Source organism: Cetorhinus maximus, chromosome 35, assembly GCF_964194155.1.
Source record: "Cetorhinus maximus chromosome 35, sCetMax3.hap1.1, whole genome shotgun sequence".
Classification (NCBI taxonomy): Eukaryota; Metazoa; Chordata; class Chondrichthyes; order Lamniformes; family Cetorhinidae; genus Cetorhinus; species Cetorhinus maximus.
The window spans coordinates 9,924,340-9,950,190 of NC_135913.1; the positions used below are offsets into that span (position 1 = coordinate 9,924,340).

At 46.6% G+C, this 25,851-nt stretch overlaps 1 protein-coding gene and 1 non-coding gene across 3 annotated transcripts in view; both read right to left on the reverse strand.

Annotated features, from left to right (window-relative positions):
- Positions 1-1,054: 1,054 nt before the first annotated feature.
- On the reverse strand, positions 1,055-1,126 carry trnad-guc (transfer RNA aspartic acid (anticodon GUC)). Its single transcript has one exon. It is a non-coding gene; the product is annotated as a tRNA-Asp (tRNA).
- Positions 1,127-12,943: 11,817 nt separating this feature from the next.
- The window catches only part of LOC144672034 (NACHT, LRR and PYD domains-containing protein 3-like), a 51,427-nt gene continuing 38,519 nt past the window's right edge, over positions 12,944-25,851 (reverse strand). For both annotated transcript variants that reach the window (XM_078533982.1, XM_078533981.1), the window contains 2 exons: positions 15,513-15,680; positions 12,944-14,127 (listed from right to left, as the gene is read on the reverse strand). In XM_078533982.1, coding sequence (XP_078390108.1) covers positions 14,040-14,127; positions 15,513-15,680 — 256 coding nt within the window. In that variant the 3' untranslated portion in view covers positions 12,944-14,039. The remainder of the gene's footprint in view (positions 14,128-15,512; positions 15,681-25,851) is intronic.

The window sequence follows — 25,851 nt, forward strand, 5'->3', positions numbered from 1 at the left end:
TGTGTAGAATTCTTTTTTCTAATTCCCTCGGTAAAAACCCTGGCTTTAACTCTTTGACGGTGGCACTGGGTCCAAGATTCCCAGTCAGCGGGAATAGTTTTGGGCTGATCTTACTTGTTCAAATTTACAAAAAAATGCATCGAATCCCTCCTGCAATCATGAGGAAAGATCTCGGTAAAGGGACAGTCAGTGCGTTAAATTTAGGGACTGAGCTGTGGTTAGGTGCTGGGAATTGAAGAGGGTTAGGAGTGAGTTCAAGAGACAAACAGATTTACAGAGGAAGAAAACTGAAAGATTGGCGACGAGGAAGAGAGAGGAATATGAACGGTCTTCACCATCTTTCAAATTTTATTCAATGAAAGATCAAAAGAGAAAATAATCTCTGTGTCAAGGAGCTGCTGATAGTGCAGTGACCAGAAAATAGTGCTAGAATTAGGAGAATCATCGTCTTCACTGAGGGAGAGGCGATGGGATAAGAAAGGAAATGTTACGAGGGGGCGGGGATGAATGCCAGGATCCTGAATAGCTGCCGTCCAAAAGCAATGGAAATAAAGGGAAAATACGTTTGATAAATTAATAAAATGGTGGCAGATGTTATAATGTAAGTTATTCTGTCATGTTACAGTCACTGTTTACAAGATACTCGTTTACTGTCAGGTTACCAAGATGCGCGTTTACTGTCAGATTATTAGTGAATTCTGCCTCTTTAGTCATTACTAATTACTAAATCGAGTGTGGCCGGTTCCTCTCGGTTTTAAAATTCCTTCTTTTAGCAAGCTGTCCTGGGTTCAAGCTACCAATTCACTGATTTCACTGAAATTCCGATTCAGCCCAGTTTTAGTGAAAGAGCCAGCGTCGGGTGTTCGGACACATAGGGAACGGTCGACTGACTGTTGGTGTGAAGGGCCTTTCCTCTCGAGGAACTTTAATATTCCAGGATCTCTAAAAACTACCGCTGTTCCTGAATCTCTGAGACGAAATCTGCACTCTCTCCTGTATATAAAACAATGCTCAAGACATTTCCAAATTCGTGTGCGTCCTCCTATAACGCCTACTCCCCGTCGGGGAATTGAACCCCGGTCTCCCGCGTGACAGGCGGGGATACTAACCACTACACTAACGAGGAACTGCTGAACTTTGGCACAGAGTAGGGAAACCTGGGGTTAACGTCACTCAGTAACAAATGAAAATACTGAAGTGGCAAAATGTGGGACTGGAGGGGGCTTCCATCAGTTGTTTCCGAGACTTCTGATTGAAGTCGCTGTTGTTCAATTGCTGTCAGGAACTTATGATGCTTAATAACCCACAAATTGATAGATTTGTAGAATGAAAGAAATTGAATTATCCTCCGATCAGCACGTTCATATCGTGAAGGATTCCTCTTTTGTGTAATGTCTCGGTTTAGCAATGGGAAAATCTGACGGCCAGTGAGATCCGCGGATGTAATACTTACACAAAACTTCCAGGGAAGTTGCCAATATGGGGAATTGTCAGTAAATACACGGCACACGCCTGTGCTCAATAATGCGCACGACTGACAAAAAAATGTAAATCCTGTACCCGCAGTGAAAGTCTAGGAGAGTTCAGAGACAATGAAAATCTCATCAATTCAGGTTATCTGTTTTGTGGCAAATCCTGGCAAAATAACACTCCTTCTGACCCCATTTTGGGATTTATTTTTCCTCTTGATACATTTCCCAATGAGGGGGAACAAAAACAAATGTTAAAATGAAAGCTGAGTATATTTATGTTCACCCTGCAGTGACGGGGGAAGCCCCCCGCCCCCTCTCATTATTGTGTCCAGCCTCCTGCTGGGCTGCCGTCTTGCATTTGTGCAGCAGCTGTTTATTATTCGGTTCAGCTCTGTCTCTCCCGTCACTGGCTCTCCATCCTGTCGATGGTGCTGTCTCATGAACTCCGAGAAGGTAACGCATTCGCTTATTAAAATCACAAGACAGAGGCTCTTTGAGTGAAACATTTGGACCCAGACCGAGTGTTTAGTTCACCACCCAGCAGCTCCTGGGAATTACATGCAATGCATTCAATTTCTTTATAAATAACTGGTTACTGGTTGATATATGCACTCATCCTTGACTGTCTCAATGACCTTCAAGGGAAAAGGCTTCCTCCCGTCTGCTGTAGAAGCTGCGCCCCTGCAGCTTGAGTTGTGCAGGACATCACTAGTGAAGAGTGCATGTACCAGGCGGCTTATAACCAGGTTTCTCTTTTCTAAATTGTTCAGAGTCTCCAATTGTTCCGGTGTTACAAAACACATTTGACGATGTTGCATTTCCACCTTCTCGTGCCCAGGGTTCTGAAAGTTAGGGAATTAATTTGAGACCCTGATAGTCCGATGGCTGCAAATGTCTGTTGCTGCTAAAACACGATGGGATGTGAAAACTAGACAATGTGATTTCATTTCCTGAGTGAATTGTACTTGCCTCAAATCTCCTTTCCCACTCCCATTCTTCAATCCTGCCTCCAGCAGGTATCCTTTGTGTGAAAATGGATTCTTGAGGGCCCTGCAACTTTGTAATTTCGGCATTCATGTGTGGTTGATTTAGGTTACCCCCTGAGGTCTGCATAATGCTGGGAATAATTGCTGGTCTGTTTGTAAAATATTTTTAAAAATGTTTCAATGATGGACATTGAACCATCATAAAGAGCGAGTCAAAGCCCGATCGCTGCGATTTCTCATTTAAATTCCCAACCCGGAGACAAGAATAACTCATTGGCATCGATCAACCTCAAAGCTTCGAGGCTGAACTAGGCAGGCCACTATATGCCTTACAGAGCGGTAGAGCAAGGACTTTCTTCATTCTCTCCAATGTAACATCCCTGACAAGGCCGGCATCCCCATCCCTTGAGGATGGTTAAGAGTCAACCACATTTCTGCAGGCCAGACTGGGTAAGGACAGCAGATTTCAATCCCTAAAGGACATTTATGAACCTGATGTTTTTTTTTTATAACAATTTATGATAGTCTAATGTGAGTCAGCATTATTTAAATGAGTTTTATATCCCATGAATTTCTCAACTGATTTGAAATTCGATCAGCTGCCGTGCTTGGATTTGAACCTGTATCCCCTGAGCATTAGCCTCTCTGGATTACTAATCCAGTGATATGACGCGAGGAAAAGGCCAGTTCATTGATGTAGCCCCCATTCTCCCTGATCCATTGCTTGTGAGCATATTCTCGGGAAAGTCGAGGGTGAGAACATGATGTGACCTCTCAGTTTGACCTAAGTTCACATAATGGAGGGAGGGTTCCACAAACACTCACCCACTTTTCATCTTCAGACCTGCTGTCAATTGCCACTGTCCATGCCCTCCAAGGGACCAAAAATGCCCCGCATGAGCTTTCCAGGATTCACAGATTCAATGGAAAGAGGAAACTCGCAGAATACTTTATCTTGCTCCCCAGACAAATCCAAGGGCTATAAATTCAGAATCCGTGGAGAGGGCGGAGGGGCGGGGATCGCGTGGGGATGATCCACGTGAATTTCACTACATTCAATGTCAGAATCTCAATTCACACAAATCTGTTTTCAGGCGCCTCAAACAATTCATCATAATGTGCGGGGACCCGGCAATCACAGACTGTACAGGAAGCTGCTGATTTGTGGGGTGCAGCATGGGACAGGGAATTCTTACCCAGCTTGTCACACAGAGGACATGCTCGTACCTTGGTCCAGCTGTTCAATTGGGCCCGCGGTCTATCGTTCTCTATACGCCGGATCACATTCTCCTACCTCAGGGCTTCCATTTCAGCCATTCGGACCCGGTAGCTGAACTCTAGTATGTATGGAGGTGGATAAAGTTGTGTTCGAACTGCGATGCTGGACCGTGCATGTGCATTACCCACCCATGTAAGTTCAGCTGTTACCAAGTGAAGTCCAGCAGAATGTGGCTGTGAAAGCAGCTGGTGATGGGCTCTGTGTCTCATTGGCCTGATGTGGCTGTTTTCATTCTGACCGGGGCTAAACGTTGAGTCTCAGCGTCCTGCTGCCTTTCCTCCTTCCCTCTGGCTGCCTCACTCGGCTCCTTTCCGCTGTCACTGTACAGAGTGCCCGTTTTCACCAATGCTGAGCACCGCTCGGTGCCGCTGGTGGAGGTTGACACGGTTCTGGCTGTAGGTGGTTCCTCCTCCTCCTCATCCTCCAGCTTGGCCATTAACCCTGCAAACAGCAGTCGGCTCGTCTACAACCCAGGCCCGGGTGAATGACACTGCTTTCCCTTTCCCTGTGGAGGGCCAGCACCATTGCCATGGAGTCCAGCAGCAGGAGGCTGCACACTGCCCTTGATCTTCACATTCTTCACCTTCTGTGCGCTCGCTCCTGCAGCCCGGTCAGCAGCAGCGCCCAGCTGCAGGTCCACAGTTGCTGGGCGGCTTTCAGCTCCTTCTTTAACTTGAAAAAGTGATATTGCAATGTCTCAGAAATCAGTCAATCACAGTGAATGGGGTTGATTTAAAGGATTCTTTCTATCATATTTTCTGCAGCTTTTAGTATCTGCCTGTGTAACGGCGCCATGATCACTGCTTGTGCTGCGCTGTGCAGACAAGAACGGAAATCATGTACCTGAGTTCATTATAAAATGTTCGCCTTTGACCTATACTCGCCCGTCCAAACAAAAGGGTCGAGGAAACAATTGCGCAGAGTGAATTTCCACCCCGGTTTCTGGCCGTTTTACAGTCGACATTGTTTGGCAGGTCCCCAGGCCGCTTCAATTCCCTAGTCTTTACCCCTTAAATGGGCTTAAGTTCACTGCGGCCTTCCGTGTGTAACAAGACAGGAAAATGAATAACACATCTTAACGCTTATTTTCAAAAATTTCTCCAAGGTCTTGCCTTGTCCCTTCCATTTCTCCAGGCCCGTTCCCCCCTTCCTCTCGATCCTTCTGGTCGCTCACGGCAGACAGCAGCTCAATCCTGGTCAGCAGCTCCGCGATCCAGGAAACCAGACATAACTTTCGGGTCACTGCGGCTGGATCTGCCGGGGGAGCCGAGTGCTGGGCAGCAATAAGGTCACTGATGACCAGACGAGAGGTCATGATGTTGCCGAAAGCGATGGTAATAAAAGCGGACAAAGCCTGAAAAGTACCAGCTGAGGGACTGAGAATAGCCAATGGTCAGAATGGCAGCAATGGTCAGTCAGAAAAGACTGAAAATTAGTGGCGGGAAGCAAATACATCTCGGAACACCTTATGATAAGGATTGGTGCGGCTAGACCACTTTGTGTGATCACTATAAGGATGCAGATGTTTCTAAACCCTTTTCAACCAGGTGTAATTATTGGAAATCAAGCTGGATGGAAACACTCTGTCCATTCTAAACTAAGTTAAAGAAAACATCTCTCTGTATCCGGGGATGGGACTGAGAAAGGCGGCAAAAATAACGCTTGAATGAAGCATTAGAACAGGTGAAACAGATAAAAACATGTAGCGAGTAGCATCTCCCGAATGTGCTGGGGTTTTGCGGGTCTCCTTGGGGTGAAAGCAAAATACTCTGTGTTTTCCCCTCTCCACAGATGCTGCTGGCCCTGCTGAGCTTTTCCAGCGTTTTCTGTTTTTTACCCCTTGAGGTGGGGACTGACCTGTGGTCATTGTTTCTCTGCTCTCCATCCAGAAAGCAGGGAGTCCAATTTCTAGCCCAGGGTGCACCATGCAGGCTGACTCAGCACAGGGCCGAGTGCTGCATTACTAGCGGCCTCATCATGTGGAGGAGGTTTCAAACTGCAGCAGCCATGTGCCCCGTCTCCCTAAAGATCACATTCGGAGGATGAAGCAGAGAATTCTCTCAAGGTGACGGCCCTTACTCTCTGAAATGTCAGATTAACGGGCCAATTATTTCAAAGAAGATCCCTAAAAAATCAGGAGAGTTGTTTTAAGCCAGTTCATCCCCCCTCTCCCCCTCACCCTCACCCCCTGCTCCCAAAATAAAACATCTCCATGTCTTCCTGGTTTCCCCCCTCCCCCATCTCCATGTCTTCCTGGTTTCCCCGCTCCCCCATCTCCATGTCTTCCTGGATTCCCCCCTCCCCCATCTCTATGTCTTCCTGGTTTCCCTCCTCCCCCAGCTGCATGTCTTCCTGTTTTCCCCCCTCCCCCATCTCCATGTCTTCCTGGCTTCCCCCCTCCCCCATCTCCACGCTGGCCTGGCTTCCCCCTCCCCCATCTCCATGCTGGCCTGATTCCCCTCTCCCCCATCTCCATGCTGGCCTGACTCCCCCCTCCCCCATCTCCATGTCTTCCTGGTTTCCCCCCTCCCCCATCTCCATGCTGGCCTGATTCCCCCTTCCCCCATCTCCATGCTGGCCTGACTCCCCCCTCCCCCATCTCCATGTCTTCCTGGTTTCCCCCCTCCCCCATCCCCATACTGGCCTGATTCCCCCCTCCCCCATCTCCATGCTGGCCTGATTCCCCCCTCCCCCATCTCCATGCTGGCCTGATTCCCCCCTCCCCCATCTCCATGCTGGCCTGATTCCCCCCTCCCCCATCTCCATGCTGGCCTGACTCCCCCCTCCCCCATCTCCATGCTGGCCTGATTCCCCCCTCCCCCATCTCCATGCTGGCCTGATTCCCCCCTCCCCCATCTCCATGCTGGCCTGATTCCCCCCTCCCCCATCTCCATGCTGGCCTGACTCCCCCCTCCCCCATCTCCATGCTGGCCTGATTCCCCCCTCCCCCATCTCCATGCTGGCCTGACTCCCCCCTCCCCCATCTCCATGTCTTCCTGGTTTCCCCCCTCCCCCATCTCCATGCTGGCCTGATTCCCCCCTCCCCCATCTCCATGCTGGCCTGATTCCCCCCTCCCCCATCTCCATGCTGGCCTGACTCCCCCCTCCCCCATCTCCATGCTGGCCTGATTCCCCCCTCCCCCATCTCCATGCTGGCCTGATTCCCCCCTCCCCCATCTCCATGCTGGCCTGATTCCCCCCTCCCCCATCTCCATGCTGGCCTGATTCCCCCCTCCCCCATCTCCATGTCTTCCTGGTTTCCCCCCTCCCCCATCTCCATGCTGGCCTGACTCCCCCCTCCCCCATCTCCATGCTGGCCTGACTCCCCCCTCCCCCATCTCCATGCTGGCCTGATTCCCCCCTCCCCCATCTCCATGCTGGCCTGATTCCCCCCTCCCCCATCTCCATGCTGGCCTGATTCCCCCCTCCCCCATCTCCATGCTGGCCTGATTCCCCCCTCCCCCATCTCCATGCTGGCCTGATTCCCCCCTCCCCCATCTCCATGCTGGCCTGATTCCCCCCTCTTCCCCAATATCACAATAATGGTTTGTATTCATCACTCCTCCCTCTCTCGGGATCCACATGTTTCCGGCCTCACCCTTCTCTCGATCCCGCTTTTAGACTTTTTGGCTGCTCCCGGCTCGGGCCTGAGGCTCCAATCTCTCGCATTCTCGGCTCACTCTCGATCCACATGGAACTGCTTCACTTACCGGTCACAAGCAGTAATGGGGAGCACACTAGCACAGGAAGTGGAAATGCCCCTGGGAGCAGCAGGTACTGGGGGAGTGGCTTCTGGGCCACACAAAGGAATTTTAATGTGACCAACTATGTGTGGCCGGGAGGAGCAGAGGCCTCTCCTCTGATACCCACATTCCCAGGTATAGGCTGCATTCCCACTTCCTGTCCAGAGCAAGGGAGGATTAGATAATGATTGGAAAACAAACAACGTGCAGGGTTACAGGGAGAAGGCAGGAGAAGGACACCAGGTGATTTAAATCCTGTATAAATTATGGTTCATTCTGTTATCGCTTTCAAACTTTACCGGGCGGGAATATCTCCCCATTCACAACATTCCCTGAACAGGAACATTTTAGTTCAATCTTTCTGTGGGTATGACATAAATGTAGTAGGAAAGTAACTTGTGAAGAGGACGTAAGGATACAGACAGGTTACGTGATTAGACAAAAATCTGGCAAATGGAGTATCAAGTAGGAAATTGTGAGGTTGTCCATTTTGACAGGGCGAACAAGAAAGAGGCACATAATCTAAACGGTGAGAGATTGCAGAGCTCTGAGATGCAGAGGGATCTTGGTGTCCTCGTGCATGAAACATTTTGTTTCTTTCTGCTGTTAAACTATCCAATGCCATTGAAATTCGGATAGTCCAGGGTCCCAGACAAGATCCTTCCTGTCTCTGCGACCAGAATGGTTGCTGTTGAAAAGGTCTCATTCGCTGAAAAAGCCTCAGTTTCGAATTAAACCTATTTTATTGCTGCAGTGACCGCACTCTCTCACCCATTCGCTGACATGTTCTCTATTTTTCTACTGAATTTTTAAAATTAGCTAAATCTTTCCGTTTACTTCTCACTTCAGTGCTGAGTAAGGCAGCAGTGTGACCCTGTGACAGGGAAATCATTTTGTTTTATACAAGAGGGACTTTGAAATCAGGGGATGAGAGCGGACACAGAAAGACAGGAACATTATTTTAACCCGCCAGCCCCTTTCACACACTCTCTGAAACAATGTTCACAACTGCAAGTTCACAGGACAAACTGTTCACCAGACTGACAATACCCGGGATAGGCTTCCCACTCCACTCAGCATCTGCTGTGGACTCTTGGGGGTTAGTTGTAGTTTCCCAGCTCTGCTCACAGTGCCTGTTCCCCAGGTTCAGGGGCTGAAAATCATCACAGCTCCGGTAGGATTATACCAGATCTAATTTCACATTATTAAATTATTCACAAGCAGACATATATTTAATTAACATGAAAATACAAATGTTGTGCCCTGACCCTTCAGTACGTGTTTGTTTACTTTGTTTACAGGACGAGAGGGAAAAGCGAGAGAGGGCGGAATGAGAGACAGAATCAGGGTTAGTTCAGGCAGTGAGACACAGTCAGAAAAGAGAATCGGTTCCAGAACACCTTGTAAAGTCTAGTTTTACCTAGAAAGCTTCAATTGGAGAAGTAGAAGGTGATGCAGTCTCATCTCTCACTGATATTGTACCAGAGACAAAGACAGTATTAATCCTACACTCAGGGGCAGTGCCAGCGAGTGATCCAAAGTTGCATATTTAACCCTCTCTTCCCTGTTGTAATCTCTGCCGTTTTAGGGTTTAGGGTCGCTGTGTGTTGCTCTCAGTGACCGAGTGTTTCACTTCGATGAATTGAATCGAGGGGTCGCCCTGTCAGATATTAACTATTGCAAGGCCCCAGCAAACTCGTTAACACCCTCACTCCTCCCATGTTTCTCTAGGTTTGCTTTGTGAAGGTGGGCTCGTGAACAGCAAATCCCTGCATGGGACGATCCCAAATTGAGGCTCTTAAAGGTACAAGCCCCCAATTTGCAATGTCCTCTGACCTTTTCCCCATCTCCAGTTCTTTTGTTCGGATACGGATCAAAGTGATTTGCAAAAAATGTTGATTTTAGTTGCTGATTTACTGCAGAAATCCACGCATGAGGTATTTAGTCCCACACCGAATGCTGCTTGTTCGTGAATCAGAGACTGACAGATACAGAATCAATCCCACACTCACAGATAGTACCAGAGGCTGATATTTACAGAAACAATCGCACCCTCACAGGTAGAGTGATACAGGTAGTACAGAGAGTAATATTTACAGAATCAATCCCATACTCACAGATAGTACCAGAGACTGATATTTACCGAATCAATCCCAGACTCACAGATAGTACCAGAGACTGATATTTACAGAATCAATCCCACACTCACAGATAGTACCAGAGACTAATATTTACAGAATCAATCCCACACTCACAGATAGTACCAGAGACTGATATTTACAGAAACAATCCCACCCTCACAGGTAATACCAGAGGCTAATATGTACAGAATCAATCCCGGACTCACAGATAGTACCAGAAACTAATATTTACAGAATCAATTCCAGACTCACAGATAGTGCCAGAAACTAATATTTACAGAATCAATTCCAGACTCACAGATGGTACCAGAAACTAATATTTACAGAATCAATCCCACAATCACACATAGTGCCAGAGACTGTTATTTATAGAATCAATCCGCATTTACATGAATAGTAAAACATTGCAGGGATAAGGTGAGTGGCAATGGGTGAATTGTTCCTTCGGGGGCTAGCACACATTGGAGAGCCCGAATTCCCTCTTTCTATGTTGTAACCATTCCATTATTCTAATGGAAAATACTGGAAGAGCTAAGTAGCTCTGACAGTTTCGAAGTTTCGACAGCGGGTCTATTCTTTAAACCTTCTATCAACCTGAAATGTAAATCCCCACTTCCTGTCTCCACAGATGCTGCCGGACCTGCTGAGTGTTTCTAGCACCTTCTGTTATTATTTCAGATTCCCAGGGTGAGCAATATCTCGTCTTTTGAACAATAAAACACTCCTGTGCAAGAATCTATATTTAAATAAAAAATTGGAAGCTGCAGAGGGAAAATATTCAGAAAGTCGGTCAATTTTACTAAATCCGAGTATTTCGATTCTGGCTCCACACTACAGCTCAGGCAAAACCTTCATTATCAACAACAAGGAACGAACCTGAGTTACATGTTAAATGGAGGATAACTGGGGGTTCGAACTGTTTTATTTGAACTAATCGCGCGTGTGATTTCGGAGCAAAATCTCACCGAAACGGATCAAATTCAGCTCCGAGCTGGGGTTTCTGATTTGAGAGGTTTAAAAGTTCGCAAACTGCGATGGCCGGGAATCGAACCGGGGGCAACTGATTGGAAGTCAGCTCTGCTCAATGCTATACCACCATCGCTGACTAGGGAAGCTATAATAGGGCAAAAAAGTTCCAAGCCTCTTAACAAGAGCGTTATCCCAACACATAAAGCAAAGTTGATGCTGAGCCACAGGAGGAGATATTAGGTCAGGTGACAAAAGCTTGGTCAAAGAGGGGGATTTTAAGGAACACCTTAAGAAGCAGAGGGAAGTGGAGAGGTTTAGGGAGGGAGTCCAGGATTTTAGACCAGGTCAACTGAAAGCAGTTATCAATGCTGCAGAGGTTAAAACCGGAATGACCTAGACGGCAGAAGAGCATAAATCTGGATAATATGTTGGCCTAGAGGAGATTCCAGGGAAAGGGAGGGACGAAGCCATGGAAGGATTTGACAGTAAGGATGAGTATTTTAAAATTGAGGCATTGACAGGCAAGGAGCCAATGTAGGTCAGCAAACACGGGGGTGGCTGGTGAACTGGACTCGGTTCAGGTGAAGTTCCAGGCAGCAGGATTTTGGATGAGCACAGGTATATTTAGGGTGGAAGATGGGAGGCCGGCCAGGGGAACACTGCAATAGTCAAGTCCAGAGTAAACAAAGGCAGCAGATGAGTTGAGGCAGGGCCGAAGTTGGATGATGTCTAGGATGCGGAAGTACAGTGTATTCATCTGATAACATTCTGTCAGTCTGTCTAATGCAGTTTAGTCAGAGATGTTGGGGGTGAAATGGATTCAGTGTCAGTCATTATTTTTCAATGTTAGGCTTGTAACTGCGTCTGTATCTCTGGAACATTATATCAGTGCGGGGCTTTTCACATTTCACTGTTATCAGAAGCTGAACAAAATGTCCCAGACTGGAGATTCTTTAAAGCTGAGGTTTGCCCCTTGAAGAAGCTCATTTGGGTCCATTCTCTGCAGGATATTCCCAACATCCCGGATTTATTGAAATCCATTCTGAAATGTATTATTGGATCTGCGTCCACCACTCTTTCAGGCAGTGAACTCCTGATCAAAACAAACCGCTGCATCAAAGACACTCTTCTCATTTCCCCCTCTGATGATTTTGTCCATTTTCTATCCTCTGGTTACCGCCTCTTCTCTCAATGGGAACAGGTTATTGACATTTCCTTCACCAGGCCATCAGCATTTTGAACAGCTCCATTAAACCTGCTCTGAACGCTCTCTGCTGGATGGAGAAGACTCCAGCTTCCGACTCTTTCCACATAACTGCAGTCCCGCATCTCTGGTACTATTCCAGCAAACCTCCTCTGCATTATCTCCAGCACCTTGTCACCTTTCCTAAAGTGTGGTGCCTGGAACGGATGACAATATTCCAACTGGGCCCTGATCAGTAATTCAGAAAGATTCAGCTTACCTTCCCTGCTTTCAGACTGCAGTCCCGTTTCTGGCTTCTAACTCTCCGTGGGCTCTGAGCTTTGAAACCAGCGGACTGAATATTGCTGTCCAACAAAGTGCTCATTGACTGTTCCTGACTCTGCCGGCCACTGATGAACAATCCTTATTGCACTCACTCTCTCCCTATGCCATCTAATTTTCACTTCGAAAATCTATTTTCAATTTCGTGCCTTCTCCTTACTTATAATAAACCTTCTCGCCGTCTGGAAATTAAACCCCGGGCCCCAGCATGATAGGCTGGGAAACTAATCACTATACTAACCACTTAACGGCCAGTCTACGTACTCTTGAAGCATCATTGCATCCTCCTCAAAACTTACATTCCGACCCAGTTTGGTGTCATTTGCAAATTTGGAGAGATTACAATTGATCTTCACATCCGAAGCATTTATATAGATTGTGAACATCTCTGGACCTAACTCGTCCAGCAACATAACCCAATACACAATCCTTCCCTGATAGTTGAAATCGACTCCATTAAATGGGCCACTTATCTCATTGCAATTTGTGGGTTATGAGTGTTAATTGGGTGTCAGTGACAACATCACAAGAGAATTAAAATGCTTTTATAAAAAGCGTGTTTTTTATTCCTGTTACCTGTTCTTTCCACTGTATCAGTATTAATCTCTCATTACTATATGGTGAATTTGTTGACATTTCTGAGTTGATTCCTACATTAAACCATATAGTCTTATCTCTCTGTCGCTTGATCTGTCGATCTGTGGCCCCAGGCGATATCTAATACCAGATCATCTTTCTTGTGTGAGCCTGTTGTTTGAATCTGGTCATTACTGATTTCAAATTATTGGTTCCCATTCCTTGATTTTTTGAAGCCTGATGAACACAGTAAAACGTCACCATTTATTGTACCAGAGTGAGGGGAGAATAAACAAACTGTACATAATGGGGAATGTAAAATAAATCAGGAAATAATGTAATGTACAACAGGTCCATCAGCATCTGGAAAATAATATCAATCCAACAAAGGTACATCTTAAGGAACCGGACCCAGAACATCAAACTATCTTCTCTCTGTTTAAATGCTGATGATCCTGCTCTGTGTTTAGACCACTATCCATGCATTAGGCCCGCAGAGGTTCAGGCTGTGGGTCCCTACATGGATCCTGTCCATTTACTGCAGTGTAGTTTCCACTTGGTCGCTTAACTTCCACAACTTGTTACTCTTTGAGTGGGTGGGTGAATTTACCAGGTCACCTTCTTTATTTCACACACTCCAGTCCTCTTTGTCATTCCAGCTGTTTAGAAACTCACCCTTCAGTGTGTAAATTACAGCAATATCAACAGGGCACAGTCTAAATTCAACACATTGTTTCATCAACTGATGCTTTCTTTCTTAGGGGCGACAGAAAAGCATTGATACTTTCAGTCCAATCCCTCGGTTACAGAATCCGCTGGAACCTCCCCAATAGGATACTCTCTCTGGGACACCCCATGCAGTGGGTGTTTGTCTCTATTGGACAGTGGGATCTATCCCAGCTGAACAGACCCTGTTCCCACCCTGAACCCACGCAGGTTCAGCTCCCAGCAGGGTCACTGGGCAGTGATACTGAGCGGGAGCCCTAGGGGCTTTACCCCGCAAACCCAGGAATACTGAGTGTAATTGTCAAAGTCCCACTGCAGCCCAGACTGATCCCCACCCTGGGCCCTCCCTGTCTGTACATTTCCCCAGTGCCCCATTGGGGAACATTCAGCCCCGGATATCCTGCAGAAGCAGCGCCTGTGGGGCCGGGCGGCTGAGTCTCGTGACCCTGTGGCTGGGCCTCTGACGTCACAAGGGGAGATGACGCTCACTCAGCTCGAGCTGGAAACTGGGAAAGGGCCAATAGGATTTAAACCTGGAGCGCGGCCGGTTAAAGGGGAGGGAGAGAAACTCGGTTAAAAATGTTCCTATAATGAGAACAGGAATGTTTATCAATACAAAGGTTCACATTTTCACACTCAGTCCAGATCTGGTTCCCTGCAGCAACTTCAGCTGATTTTCTCCATTTCGACTGAACCGATTGCTCCACAGCCTGAAAGAGATTAAAGATTAAACAGGAATAAACAGATTGAACAACAGTGTCAATAACAGGGAGACTGGAGTTAATGGGCCAAATCTCCTGCTCACTGGGTCATCAGAGACCAGACATATGGCTGAAGATGGGCAGCGGGCCCCTGGGATGTCCTGACCCGCGGGCCTACGTGGGAATTGCCCCAGAGGTTTAAATTTCCACTGGGCAAAACCCCTGCAGCCCGGGACCCTGTGTGAATGTCTCTGACTCTGGGTTAGAATCGGAGACTTGGGACAAATCCACAGGATTTACCCGGGTAGTTACCCAGGAAATGTTAGACTGTAAAACCTGGTCTAATACCTGGGTAACTCCACAACCGAGTCCCCCAGTCACCCACCCACACCCCCCACTGACCATCATACTACACCCACACTACCCGATTAACCACTCCAACCACCCTCACCCCCCACTGACCATCATACTACACCCACACTACCCGATTAACCCCTCCAACCACCCCCACCCCCCCACTGACCATCATACTACACCCACACTACCCGATTAACCCCTCCAACCACCCCCACCCCCCACTGACCATCATACTACACCCACACTACCCGATTAACCCCTCCAACCACCCCCACCCCGCCACTGGCCATCATACTACACCCACACTACCCGATTAACCCCTCCAACCACCCCCACCCCGCCACTGGCCATCATACTACACCCACACTACCCGATTAACCCCTCCAACCACCCCCACCCCCCACTGACCATCATACTACACCCACACTACCCGATTAACCCCTCCAACCACCCCCACCCCGCCACTGGCCATCATACTACACCCACACTACCCGATTAACCCCTCCAACCACCCCCACCCCGCCACTGGCCATCATACTACACCCACACTACCCGATTAACCCCTCCAACCACCCCCACCCCCCACTGACCATCATACTACACCCACACTACCCGATTAACCCCTCCAACCACCCCCACCAACCCGACTACCTCCTGACCCTGCCAACTCTGTCCTTGACCAAATCTGACTAAACCCCCGGCTTTACAGCCCGACCCAACAACGCCGCTGACCCAGCCCCATTAGCCGTCAACCTGACCACATTAACCCCCCCCACCCCGACCCCGCCATCCCACCACTCTCCCCTGACCCGACTAGACTCTGCTCGGATGGAGCTCCCCGGGGCGGGGTGCGGGTGGGGTGGGGGTCACTGCTGAAGGTCCCGGGAGGAAAATGAAGCAGTTTCAGTTTGGGAGAATCTTGTCGAGCAGCGGCAATCCGCTTTTCATTGCTGCTGTTTGATAGATTCAGGACCATTTATGTTTTAAATCCCATTTATATTTTAATTATTACACTAAAAATTAACACAAACACTCACTGGATCAGACTCAGAGTCCTGCAGGTCAGGATGAAGCGGCGGAGAGCGGGGACAGATTGGTCTGTGAAGGAGTTTGATCTCAGGTCCAGATCCGTCAGTGACCGGTTTGTACTGAGAGCGGAGGCGAGATCCTCGGCACAAGAATCAGTGAGACGGTTATAACATAGACTAAGGAACAGGGGGAGAAAAATAACAGGAATCAGGATAAATCCACAGTGTTTTAACGAATACTATTAATAATAATATACAGTAAGAGACATTCCAAAAGCACAACATCCATTTATAAAGGAAAAAGAAAATACTATTAATGCTGCAAATTAAATATAAATATAATAAACTGGAAATACTCAGCAGATCAGACAATTTGTGGAGAGAAACAGAGTTAAACATAGAAACATAGAAACTAGGAACAAGAGTAGGCCATTCGGCCCTTCGAGCCTGCTCCGCCATTCATTATGATCATGGCTGATCATCCAACTCAATAGCCTGCTCCCGCTTGCTCCCCATATCCTTTGATCCCTTTCGCCCCAAGAGCTATATCTAACTCCTTCTTCAACACATGCAATGTTTTGGCCTCTTCCACTTCCTGTGTTTGTGAATTCCACAGGCACACCACTCTCTGGGTGAAGAAATTTCTCCTCATCTCAGTCCGAAATAGTCTATCCCGTATCCTCAGACTGTGACCGCTGGTTCTGGATCCCCCCACCATCGGGAACATCCTTCCTGCATCTACCCTGTCTCGTCCTGTTAGAATTTTATAGCTTTCTATGAGATCCCCCCTCATTCTTCTGAACTCCAGTCAATATAATCCTAACCGACTCAATCTCTCCTTACATGTCAGTCCCGCCATCCCAGGAATCAGTCTGGTAAACCTTCGCTGCACTCCCTCTATAGCAAGAACATCCTTCCTCAGATAAGGAGTCCAAAACTGCACACAATATCCCAGGTGTGGCCTCACCAAGTTCCTGTATAATTGCAGCAAGACATCCCTGTTCCTGTACTCGAATCCTCTCGCTATAAAGGACAACATACCATTTGGCTTATTTGCCGCCTGCTGCACCTGCATGTTTACCTTCAGCGACTGGTGTACGAGGACACCCAGGTCTCATTGCGCATTCCCCCCCTCTCAATTTATAGCCATTCCGATAATAATCTGCCTTCTTGTTTTTGCTGCCAAAGTGGATAACCTCACATTTACCCACATTATCCACATGTCAGCCTCTCTGTGGAAGGCCGTGGCCAGTGAAAGTTGACTCCTGCGCTGCCCAGACTGAGTGTCCACATGCAGGAGGTATTTCTGTGGGGACATGATGGACAGCCAGGCTGACATCAGCATAGACTAATGTGTATCTTTGATGGGTGAGTAACCATACAAATTTATCTGCTTGTAGAAGGGAGCACATGATGTCAGGGAAGCAGCCACTAAGAGTGCTGGTGTCCAGATCTTGCCATCCTTACACCAATGGAAGATGAAGTGCTGCAGCTGGGAGGCCTGAACGCAGGGTGGATGGTTGGTGGAGCTGAGAGATCGAGTGGCCTAATGAATGGGCACAGGAGAGCCTCTGGGGTCCACAAAACATAATGCTTCTCTATCCATCACTGGTCACAGATTGTAGTCTGAAGAACGTGTTGTAATAAGAACAGAATAACTAGGAGCAGGAGTAGGCCATTCAGCCCCGAAGCCTTCTCCGTCATTTGATAAGATGATGGCTGATCTGATTCTGGCTGATCTGATTCTGGCCTGAACTCCGCTTTCCTGTTGGTCTGCGTAACCCTCGATTCTCTCGTCAATCAAATATCCACCTTAACTCAGCCTTGAATATATTCAATGACCCAGCCTCCACTCGCCTCTTGGGAAGAGAATTCCACAGACTAACTAAATTTCTTCTCATCTCAGTCTTAAATGGGAGACCGCTATTTTTAAAAACAGTGTTCCTAAGTTCTCCTTATGTGTGTACAGGAGTGGATGTCTCTCTCAGCGTGTGTGTGTGTACAGGAGTGGATGTCTCTCTCAGTGTGTGTGTGTGTACAGGAGTGGATGTCTCTCTCAGTGTGTATGAGTACAGGAGTGGATGTCACTCTCAGCGTGTGTGTGTGTACAGGAGTGGATGTCTCTCTCAGTGTGTGTGTGTACAGGATTCGATGTCTCTCTCAGTGTGTGTGTACAGGATTGAATGTCTCTCTCAGTGTGTGTGTACAGGATTGAATGTCTCTCTCAGTGTGTGTGTGTGTACAGGATTGAATGTCTCTCTCAGTGTGTACATGATTGAATGTCTCTCTCAGTGTCTGTGTGTACAGGATTGAATGTCTCTCTCAGTGTGTATGTGTACAGGATTGAATGTCTCTCTCAGTGTGTGTGTGTACAGGATTGAATGTTTCTCTCAGTGTGTGTGTGTACAGGAGTGGATGTCTCTCTCAGTGTGTGTGTGTACAGGATTGAATGTATCCCTCAGTGTGTGTGTGTACAGAATTGAATGTCTCTTAGTGTGTGTGTGTGTGTGTGTACAGGATTGAATGTCTCTCTCAGTGTGTGTGTGTGTACAGGAGTGGATGTCTCTCTTAGTGTGTGTGTGTGTACAGGAGTGGATTTCTCTCTGTGTGTGTGTGTACAGGATTGAATGTCTCTCTCAGTGTGTGTGTGTGTACAGGATTGAATGTCTCTCTCAGTGTGTGTGTGTGCACAGGAGTGGATGTCTCTCTTAGTGTGTGTGTGTGTACAGGAGTGGATTTCTCTGTGTGTGTGTGTGTACAGGATTGAATGTCTCTCTCAGTGTGTGTGTGTGTACAGGATTGAATGTCTCTCTCAGTGTGTGTGTGTACAGGAGTGAATGTCTCTCTCAGTGTGTGTGTGTACAGGAGTGAATGTCTCTCTCAGTGTGTGTGTGTGTACAGGAGTGAATGTCTCTCTCAGTGTGTGTGTGTGTACAGGAGTGGATGTCTCTCTCAGTGTGTGTGTGTGTACAGGAGTGGATGTCTCTCTCAGTGTGTGTGTGTACAGGAGTGGATGTCTCTCTCAGTGTGTGTGTGTACAGGAGTGGATGTCTCTCTCAGTGTGTGTGTACAGGAGTGGATTTCTCTCTCAGTGTGTGTACAGGAGCGGATGTCTCTCTCAGTGTGTGTGTGTGTACAGGAGTGGATGTCTCTCTCAGTGTGTGTGTGTGTACAGGAGTGGATGTCTCTCTCAGTGTGTGTGTGTGTGTGAACAGGAGTGGGTGTATATATCCATGAATATTTATCCAAATGAATATATTAATTGCAGTAATTATTTTGATTATTTTGAAATGGTAATCTTATTTCCCAACTCAGATTCATGCCCTGAATTTGTTTTCTTTCTCCCAGCCCCTGAACTCCATCTGACAGTGTAATGTTGACGAGTGGTGATTGAATGTTGTGGAAACCAACAGAAAGGGAACTTGGAGGCTGAAGGATCAAGGGAGCAGCCAGTTCTGTAACAAATCGTGCAGCTGGATGGCTGGATCGTGCGGGGAGTCATTGTGAAACCCTGGTTAACAATTTATCTCTTCAACTTCAACCTGCAGTTTCATTTTCACCCAGAGACAGGTGACAGTTTTACACCCAGCATCTTTTTCATCATTGTCTTGGGATTAAAGTGATACAACCCTACCCTCTGCTGGCCGCTCACCGCCACTACAGGCGCTGCTCTTTGCCTATCTCAAAGAAGTTCAGTTATTGCATGGCTGCATCTGAAAACACTTTGATGTAGTGTGAATATTGAACAATATTGTAAGGGATTGAAGTTCACAGCAGGGTGCACAGTTCGCCCGGGTGGTGTATTCGCTCTTTTACCACCAGGCCCTGTACATGTACTCGCTCCTCATCCCCCATTGGAGTGATTGGCTGGAGATGGTTGTTTGGAGTTATTTCAGACTGCAATGTGCACATTTGGTACGGTAATCAGACTCTAATCTCATTCAGAATGGGAGGAGTTAAACGTTGCTGTACTTGGTAATTCCTCTGCAATACATTGTCACTGTTTAACGCGACACATTGGATCGTGTTAAAGCTTTTTTTATTACTAATGTCTCCAAGATAATTTTCTCAATTCCTCACATTCTTTGTCAGAGTTGAAAAAATACATAGCAAACAGAAACAATCTACGGGAGAGAATTTATTTTCACATCTTTGCAGCCTTTATTCACATGGTGTCCGTGCTGGCCCAGAAGTGAAGAGCTCTGCAATCTATTCCCATTTTGCAGCACTTGGTCTGCACTCTGCAAGTTACAGCGATACAGAGGGACAGCAGCTCAGCTGGAATCCAAATGCACCACCCCCACTCTTTGCCCCTTCTTTACCCTGCCAGTCACAAACATCAAAACATCTCCAACACAGCTGTCAAGGAAATTGTTCCTTTCATAAATGATTGCTGACTCTGGTGAACTTGGTGACCCTTCCTCAAATCACAACAAAGACAGAGAGGCTGACTGATATCTCAGTTATTTCTGAAAACTGTTAGCATCAACAGGAAACAGGGGTGGCTAAAGTGATTCTGTTCCAAAGGTGAAATGTGTTGCTGCTTTATAATATCAATCTCACACTCACTCATACACACACACACTCACCCGCATTCACAGACAGGCACACACTCACTCAGAGACATGGACACACACACTCAGAGACATGGACACACACACAGAGAGAGACATGGACACACACACACACACACACACACACACGGAGACATGGACACACAAACACACACACAGAGAGACATGGACACACACACACTCAGAGACATGGACACACACACACTCAGAGACATGGACACACACACTCAGAGACACGGACACACACACACTCAGAGACATGGACACACACACACTCAGAGGCATGGTACACACACACACACAGAGGCATGGTACACACACACAGAGGCATGGTACACACACACAGAGACATGGTACACACACACAGAGACATGGTACACACACACAGAGACATGGACTCACACACACACACTCAGACATGGACACACACACACTCAGAGACATGGACACACACACACACACACAAACACAGAGACATGGACACACATACACTCAGAGACATGGACATACACACACACAGAGACATGGACACACACACACACTCAGAGACATGGACACACACACACACTCAGAGACATGGACACACACACACACTCAGAGACATGGACACACACACAGACATGGACACACACACACACACACACACACAGAGACATGGATACACAACACAGAGACATGGACTACAAACACAGAGACATGGACACACACACACTCAGAGACATTGACACACACAGAGACATGGACACACACACACAGAGACATGGACACACACACACACTCAGAGACGTGGACACACACACACACTCGGAGACGTGGACACACACACACACTCGGAGACGTGGACACACACACACACTCGGAGACATGGACACACACACACTCAGAGGCATGGACACATACACACTCGGAGACATGGACACACACACACAGACATGGACACACACACACACACACACAGAGACATGGATACACACACACAGAGACATGGACACACACACACAGAGACATGGACACACACACACACACAGAGACATGGACACACACACACTCAGAGACATGGACACACACACACTCAGAGACATGGACACACACACACAGAGACATGGACACACACACACAGAGACATGGACACACACACACTCACTCAGAGACATGGACACACACACACTCACTCAGAGACATGGACACACACACTCACTCAGAGACATGGACACACACACTCACTCAGAGACATGGACACACACACACTCAGAGACATGAACACACACACACTCAGAGACATGAACACACACACACACACTCAGAGACATGGATACATACACACACACACAGAGACATGGACACACACGCACACACAGACATGGACACACACACACAGACATGGACACACACACACTCAGAGACATGGACACACACACACTCAGAGACATGGACACACACACACACACACACACACAGACATGGACACACACACACAGAGACATGGACACACACACACACACTCAGAGACATGGACACACACACTCAGAGACATGGACACACACACTCAGAGACATGGACACACACACACACACACTCAGAGACATGGACACACACACACACACTCAGAGACATGGACACACACACACACAGAGACATGGACCAACACACACACACAGTGACATGGACACACATACACACACACACACAGAGACATGGACACACACACACACAGACACACAGAGACATGGACACACATATATCCTTTGATCCCTTTCACCCCAAGAGCTATATCTAACTCCCTCTTGAAAACATACAATGTTTTGGTCTCAACTACTTTCTGTGGTACCGAATTCCACATGTTCACCACTCTCTGGGTGATGAAATTTCTCCTCATCTCAGTCCTAAATTCTACCCCAGATCCTCAGACTGTGATCCCTGGTTCTGGACTCTGCCACCATCGGGAACACCCTTCCTGCATCTACCCTGTCTAGTCGTGTTACAATTTTATAGCTTTCTATGTGATCCCCCCTCATTCTTCTGAACTTCAGCGAATATAATCCTAACCGACTCAATCTCTCCTCATATGTCGGTCCCACCAACCCAGGAATCAGTCTGGTAAACTTTCGCTGCACCCCCTCTATAGCAAGAACATCCTTCCTCAGGTAAGGAGAGTCCTGAAGGCAGGGCGGATGGTTGGTGGAGCTGAGAGATCGAGTGGCCTAATGAATGGGCACAGGACAGCCTCTGCCGTCCACAAAACATAATGCTTCTCTATCCATCACTGGTCACAGATTGTAGTCTGAAGAACGTGTTGGAATAAGAACAGAATAACTAGGAGCAGGAGTAGGCCATTCAGCCCCGAAGCCTTCTCCGTCATTTGATAAGATGATGGCTGATCTGATTCTGGCTGATCTGATTCTGGCCTGAACTCTGCCTAACTGTTGGTCTGCGTAACCCTCGATTCTCTTGTCAATCAAATATCCACCTTAACTCAGCCTTGAATATATTCAATGGCCCAGCCTCCACTCGCCTCTTGGGAAGAGAATTCCACAGACTCACTAAATTTCTTCTCATCTCAGTCTTAAATGGGAGACCCCTATTTTTTAAGACAGTATCCCTAAGTTCGCCACCCACAAGAGGAAAGATCCTCTCAGCATACACCCTGTCAAGTCCCCTCAGGATCCTATGTGTTCAGTAAGATCACCTCTCAGCCTCCTAAACACCAACGGGTATAGGCCCAATCTGCTTAACTTTTCCTCATAAAATAAATCCCTTCATCCCAGCAATCAGTCGAGTGAACCTTCTCTGAACTGGTTCTAATGCAATTATACCCTTTCTTAAGTAAATAGACCAAAACTGTATAATTTACTCCAGATGCTGTCTGACTAAGTCCTGTCTCGCTGCAGAAAAACTTCCCTACTTTTACAATGCATTCCCCTTGAAATAAAAACATATGAAATTGGAGCAGGAGCCAGCTATTCAGCCCTTCGAGCCCGCTCCACCATTCACTGAGATCATGGTTCATCTTCCACTTCAACAACATTTCCTTCTATTAACCCCATGTTCCATGATACTTTCAACGTGTAGAAATCTATAAATCTTAGTCTTGAACATACTAAATAACTGAGCCTCCTCTGGGGCAGTGAATTTCAAAGATTCACCACCCTCTGAGTGAAGAAATTACTCCACATCTCAGTCCTAAATGGCCTGCCCCTTATTCTGAGACTGTGTCCCCTGGTTCTAGACACCCCCAGCCTGGGGCAACCTCCTACCTGCATCGACACTGTTAACCCCTGTAAGAATTTTGTATGGCCTGAATGAGATCACCTCTCATTCTTCTAAACTCCAGAGAATAGAGGCCCAGTCTATTTAATTTTTCCTCAGCACGCATTGCTCCAGGAATTATTTTAGTGGAACCTTCATTGCACTCAGTCTAAGACAAGTATATCTTTCCTTAGTTAAGAAGACAAAAGCTTCTTAGAATGCTCCTGTTGCCATCTCACCAAGGCAGTCAGACACCTTTACTCCTAAACTCAAATCCAATTGTAATAAAAACCAACATACCATTTACCTTTTTAACTGATTGCTGTACCTGCATGTTAGCTTTAAGTGAGTCATGAACAAGGACATTGAAATACATTTGAAGATCAACGCTTCCCAGTCTCGCACCATTTAACAAATGGTCTGTATTTCTTATTTCCTGCCAATGTGGATAACCTCACATTTCTCCATATTGTATTCCCTCTGCCAAATTTTGGCCACTCTCTTATCCTCTCCAGATCCCCTTGAAGCATCTTTGCATCCTCCTCACAACTCACACTTCCGCCTAATTTCCTGTCACCTGCAAACTTCTAAATATTACATTTAATCCCCACGTCCAAATCATTGATACAGATTGTGAATAGCTGCGCCTGTGATCCTTGTGCTACCTCACTGTACCACATCCACGGGTCTCCCCTTATCTATTCTGACTGCATCCTCAAAAAACCCCAACAGATGTGTTAAACATGATTTCCCTTTCATAAATCCATGTTGAATCTGCCCAATGCTACCATTATTTTCTAAGTGTTCTATTATCACATCCTGTATTGCAGAATCTAGCATTTTCCCTACTACTTATGTCAGGCTAACAGATCTCTAGTTCCCACTTTACTCTCTCCGTCCTTTCTTAAACAACGGGGTTATATTTTCCACCTTCCAATCGGCAGGAACCATTCCAGAGACTACAGAATTTTGAAATATGATTACCAACGCATCTACTATCTCTGGAGCCACTTCCTTCAACACTCTGGGTTGTAGATCATCAGGTTCAGGGAATTTGTCTACTTTAAGTCCCATTAATTTCTCTAATACTTTTTTTAACAAATATTAATATCTTGCAGTTCCTCGTTTACACTAGTCCCTTGATTCTCCTTTATTTCTCAGCAGTTGTTAGTATTTTTTCTCTGTGAAGACAGACACAAAGTATTTGTTTAATTTCTTTGCCATTTCCTTATTCCGCATTGTAAATTTTCCTGACCTTGCTTGAAATGGACCCACATTTATTTTTACGAATATTTTCTTTTTTACAGACCTACAGAAGCATTTACAATCAGTCTTTGTGTTTCTTGCTAGTTTACTCTCATATTCTATCTTTTCTTTCTTAATCCATTTCTATGTCCTTCTCTGCAGATTTCTAAAATGTTCCCAATTCTCAGGCTTTCCTTTTTCTGGCAACTTAATATATCTCTTCCCTTGATCTAATACAATTCTTGATTTCTTTAGTTGGGACACTTTGGTTACTGGGTTTTTGTGCATCAAAGGAATGTATTTTTGTTGTAAACATGTCACATTTCAAAGCCTTGAATGGAAATTGGGGTAAAGACACCACTGAGATTCACACTCAGGATCTTGGGTTTACTAGACAGTTGTTGGAACTGCTTTATCCACAGCATCCACATAATCGCCAGCATACCAATTGTCTTCCTAATCACTTGCTCCACTGCATGCCTAGCGATTCATGGACTGGGTCTCCCAGATCCCTCAGTACCGTACTGTCTTCAGTCTTTCTCCATTCAGGTAAGTTACTGCTTTTCTATTCTTACAGCCAAAGGGGACAAATTCACGTTGTCTCACATTCAACTCCATCTGCCAATTTTTTGCCCATTCACTTCAGCTCTAAACCCCTTAATAGACTATTTATGTCCACTTGACAAGTTACTTTCCTACCTTTGCACCACCGGCAAATTTAGCTACCATGCATTCAGTTCCTTCACCCAAGTAATTTACACAGGTATTGGGGGCCCCAGCACTGACCTCTGTGTCACTCCACTAGTACCAGTTTGCCAAACCGAAAATGGCCCTTTACCCCAACTCTCTGTTTGCTGTTAGCTAATCAATCATCCATGCATACTAATATGCTACCACCTACATAACAAATTCTTATCTTGTTATCTTTGTTAACTTTGATGTGATACTTTATCAAATTGCTTTTGGAAATCCAAGTGCACCAAATCTACAGATTCTGCTATGTCAATTTTCATGTTACTTCCTCAAAGAAATCTAATACATTCGCCCCATGTGATTTCCAATCTGCTGGGCCTTCCATGAATCTAGGGAATTTTGGAAGATCACAACCAATGCATCTACTATGTCTGCAGCCACTTCCTTTAAGACCCTATGATGAAAGCCATCAAGTCAAGGGACTTGTTAACCTTTGGATCTAATAGTTTTCCTAATACCTTTCTACTCGGAACCCTGATTGTTTTAAGTTCCTCCTTTCTTTTTACCTCTTGATTTTCAAGTATTCTTGA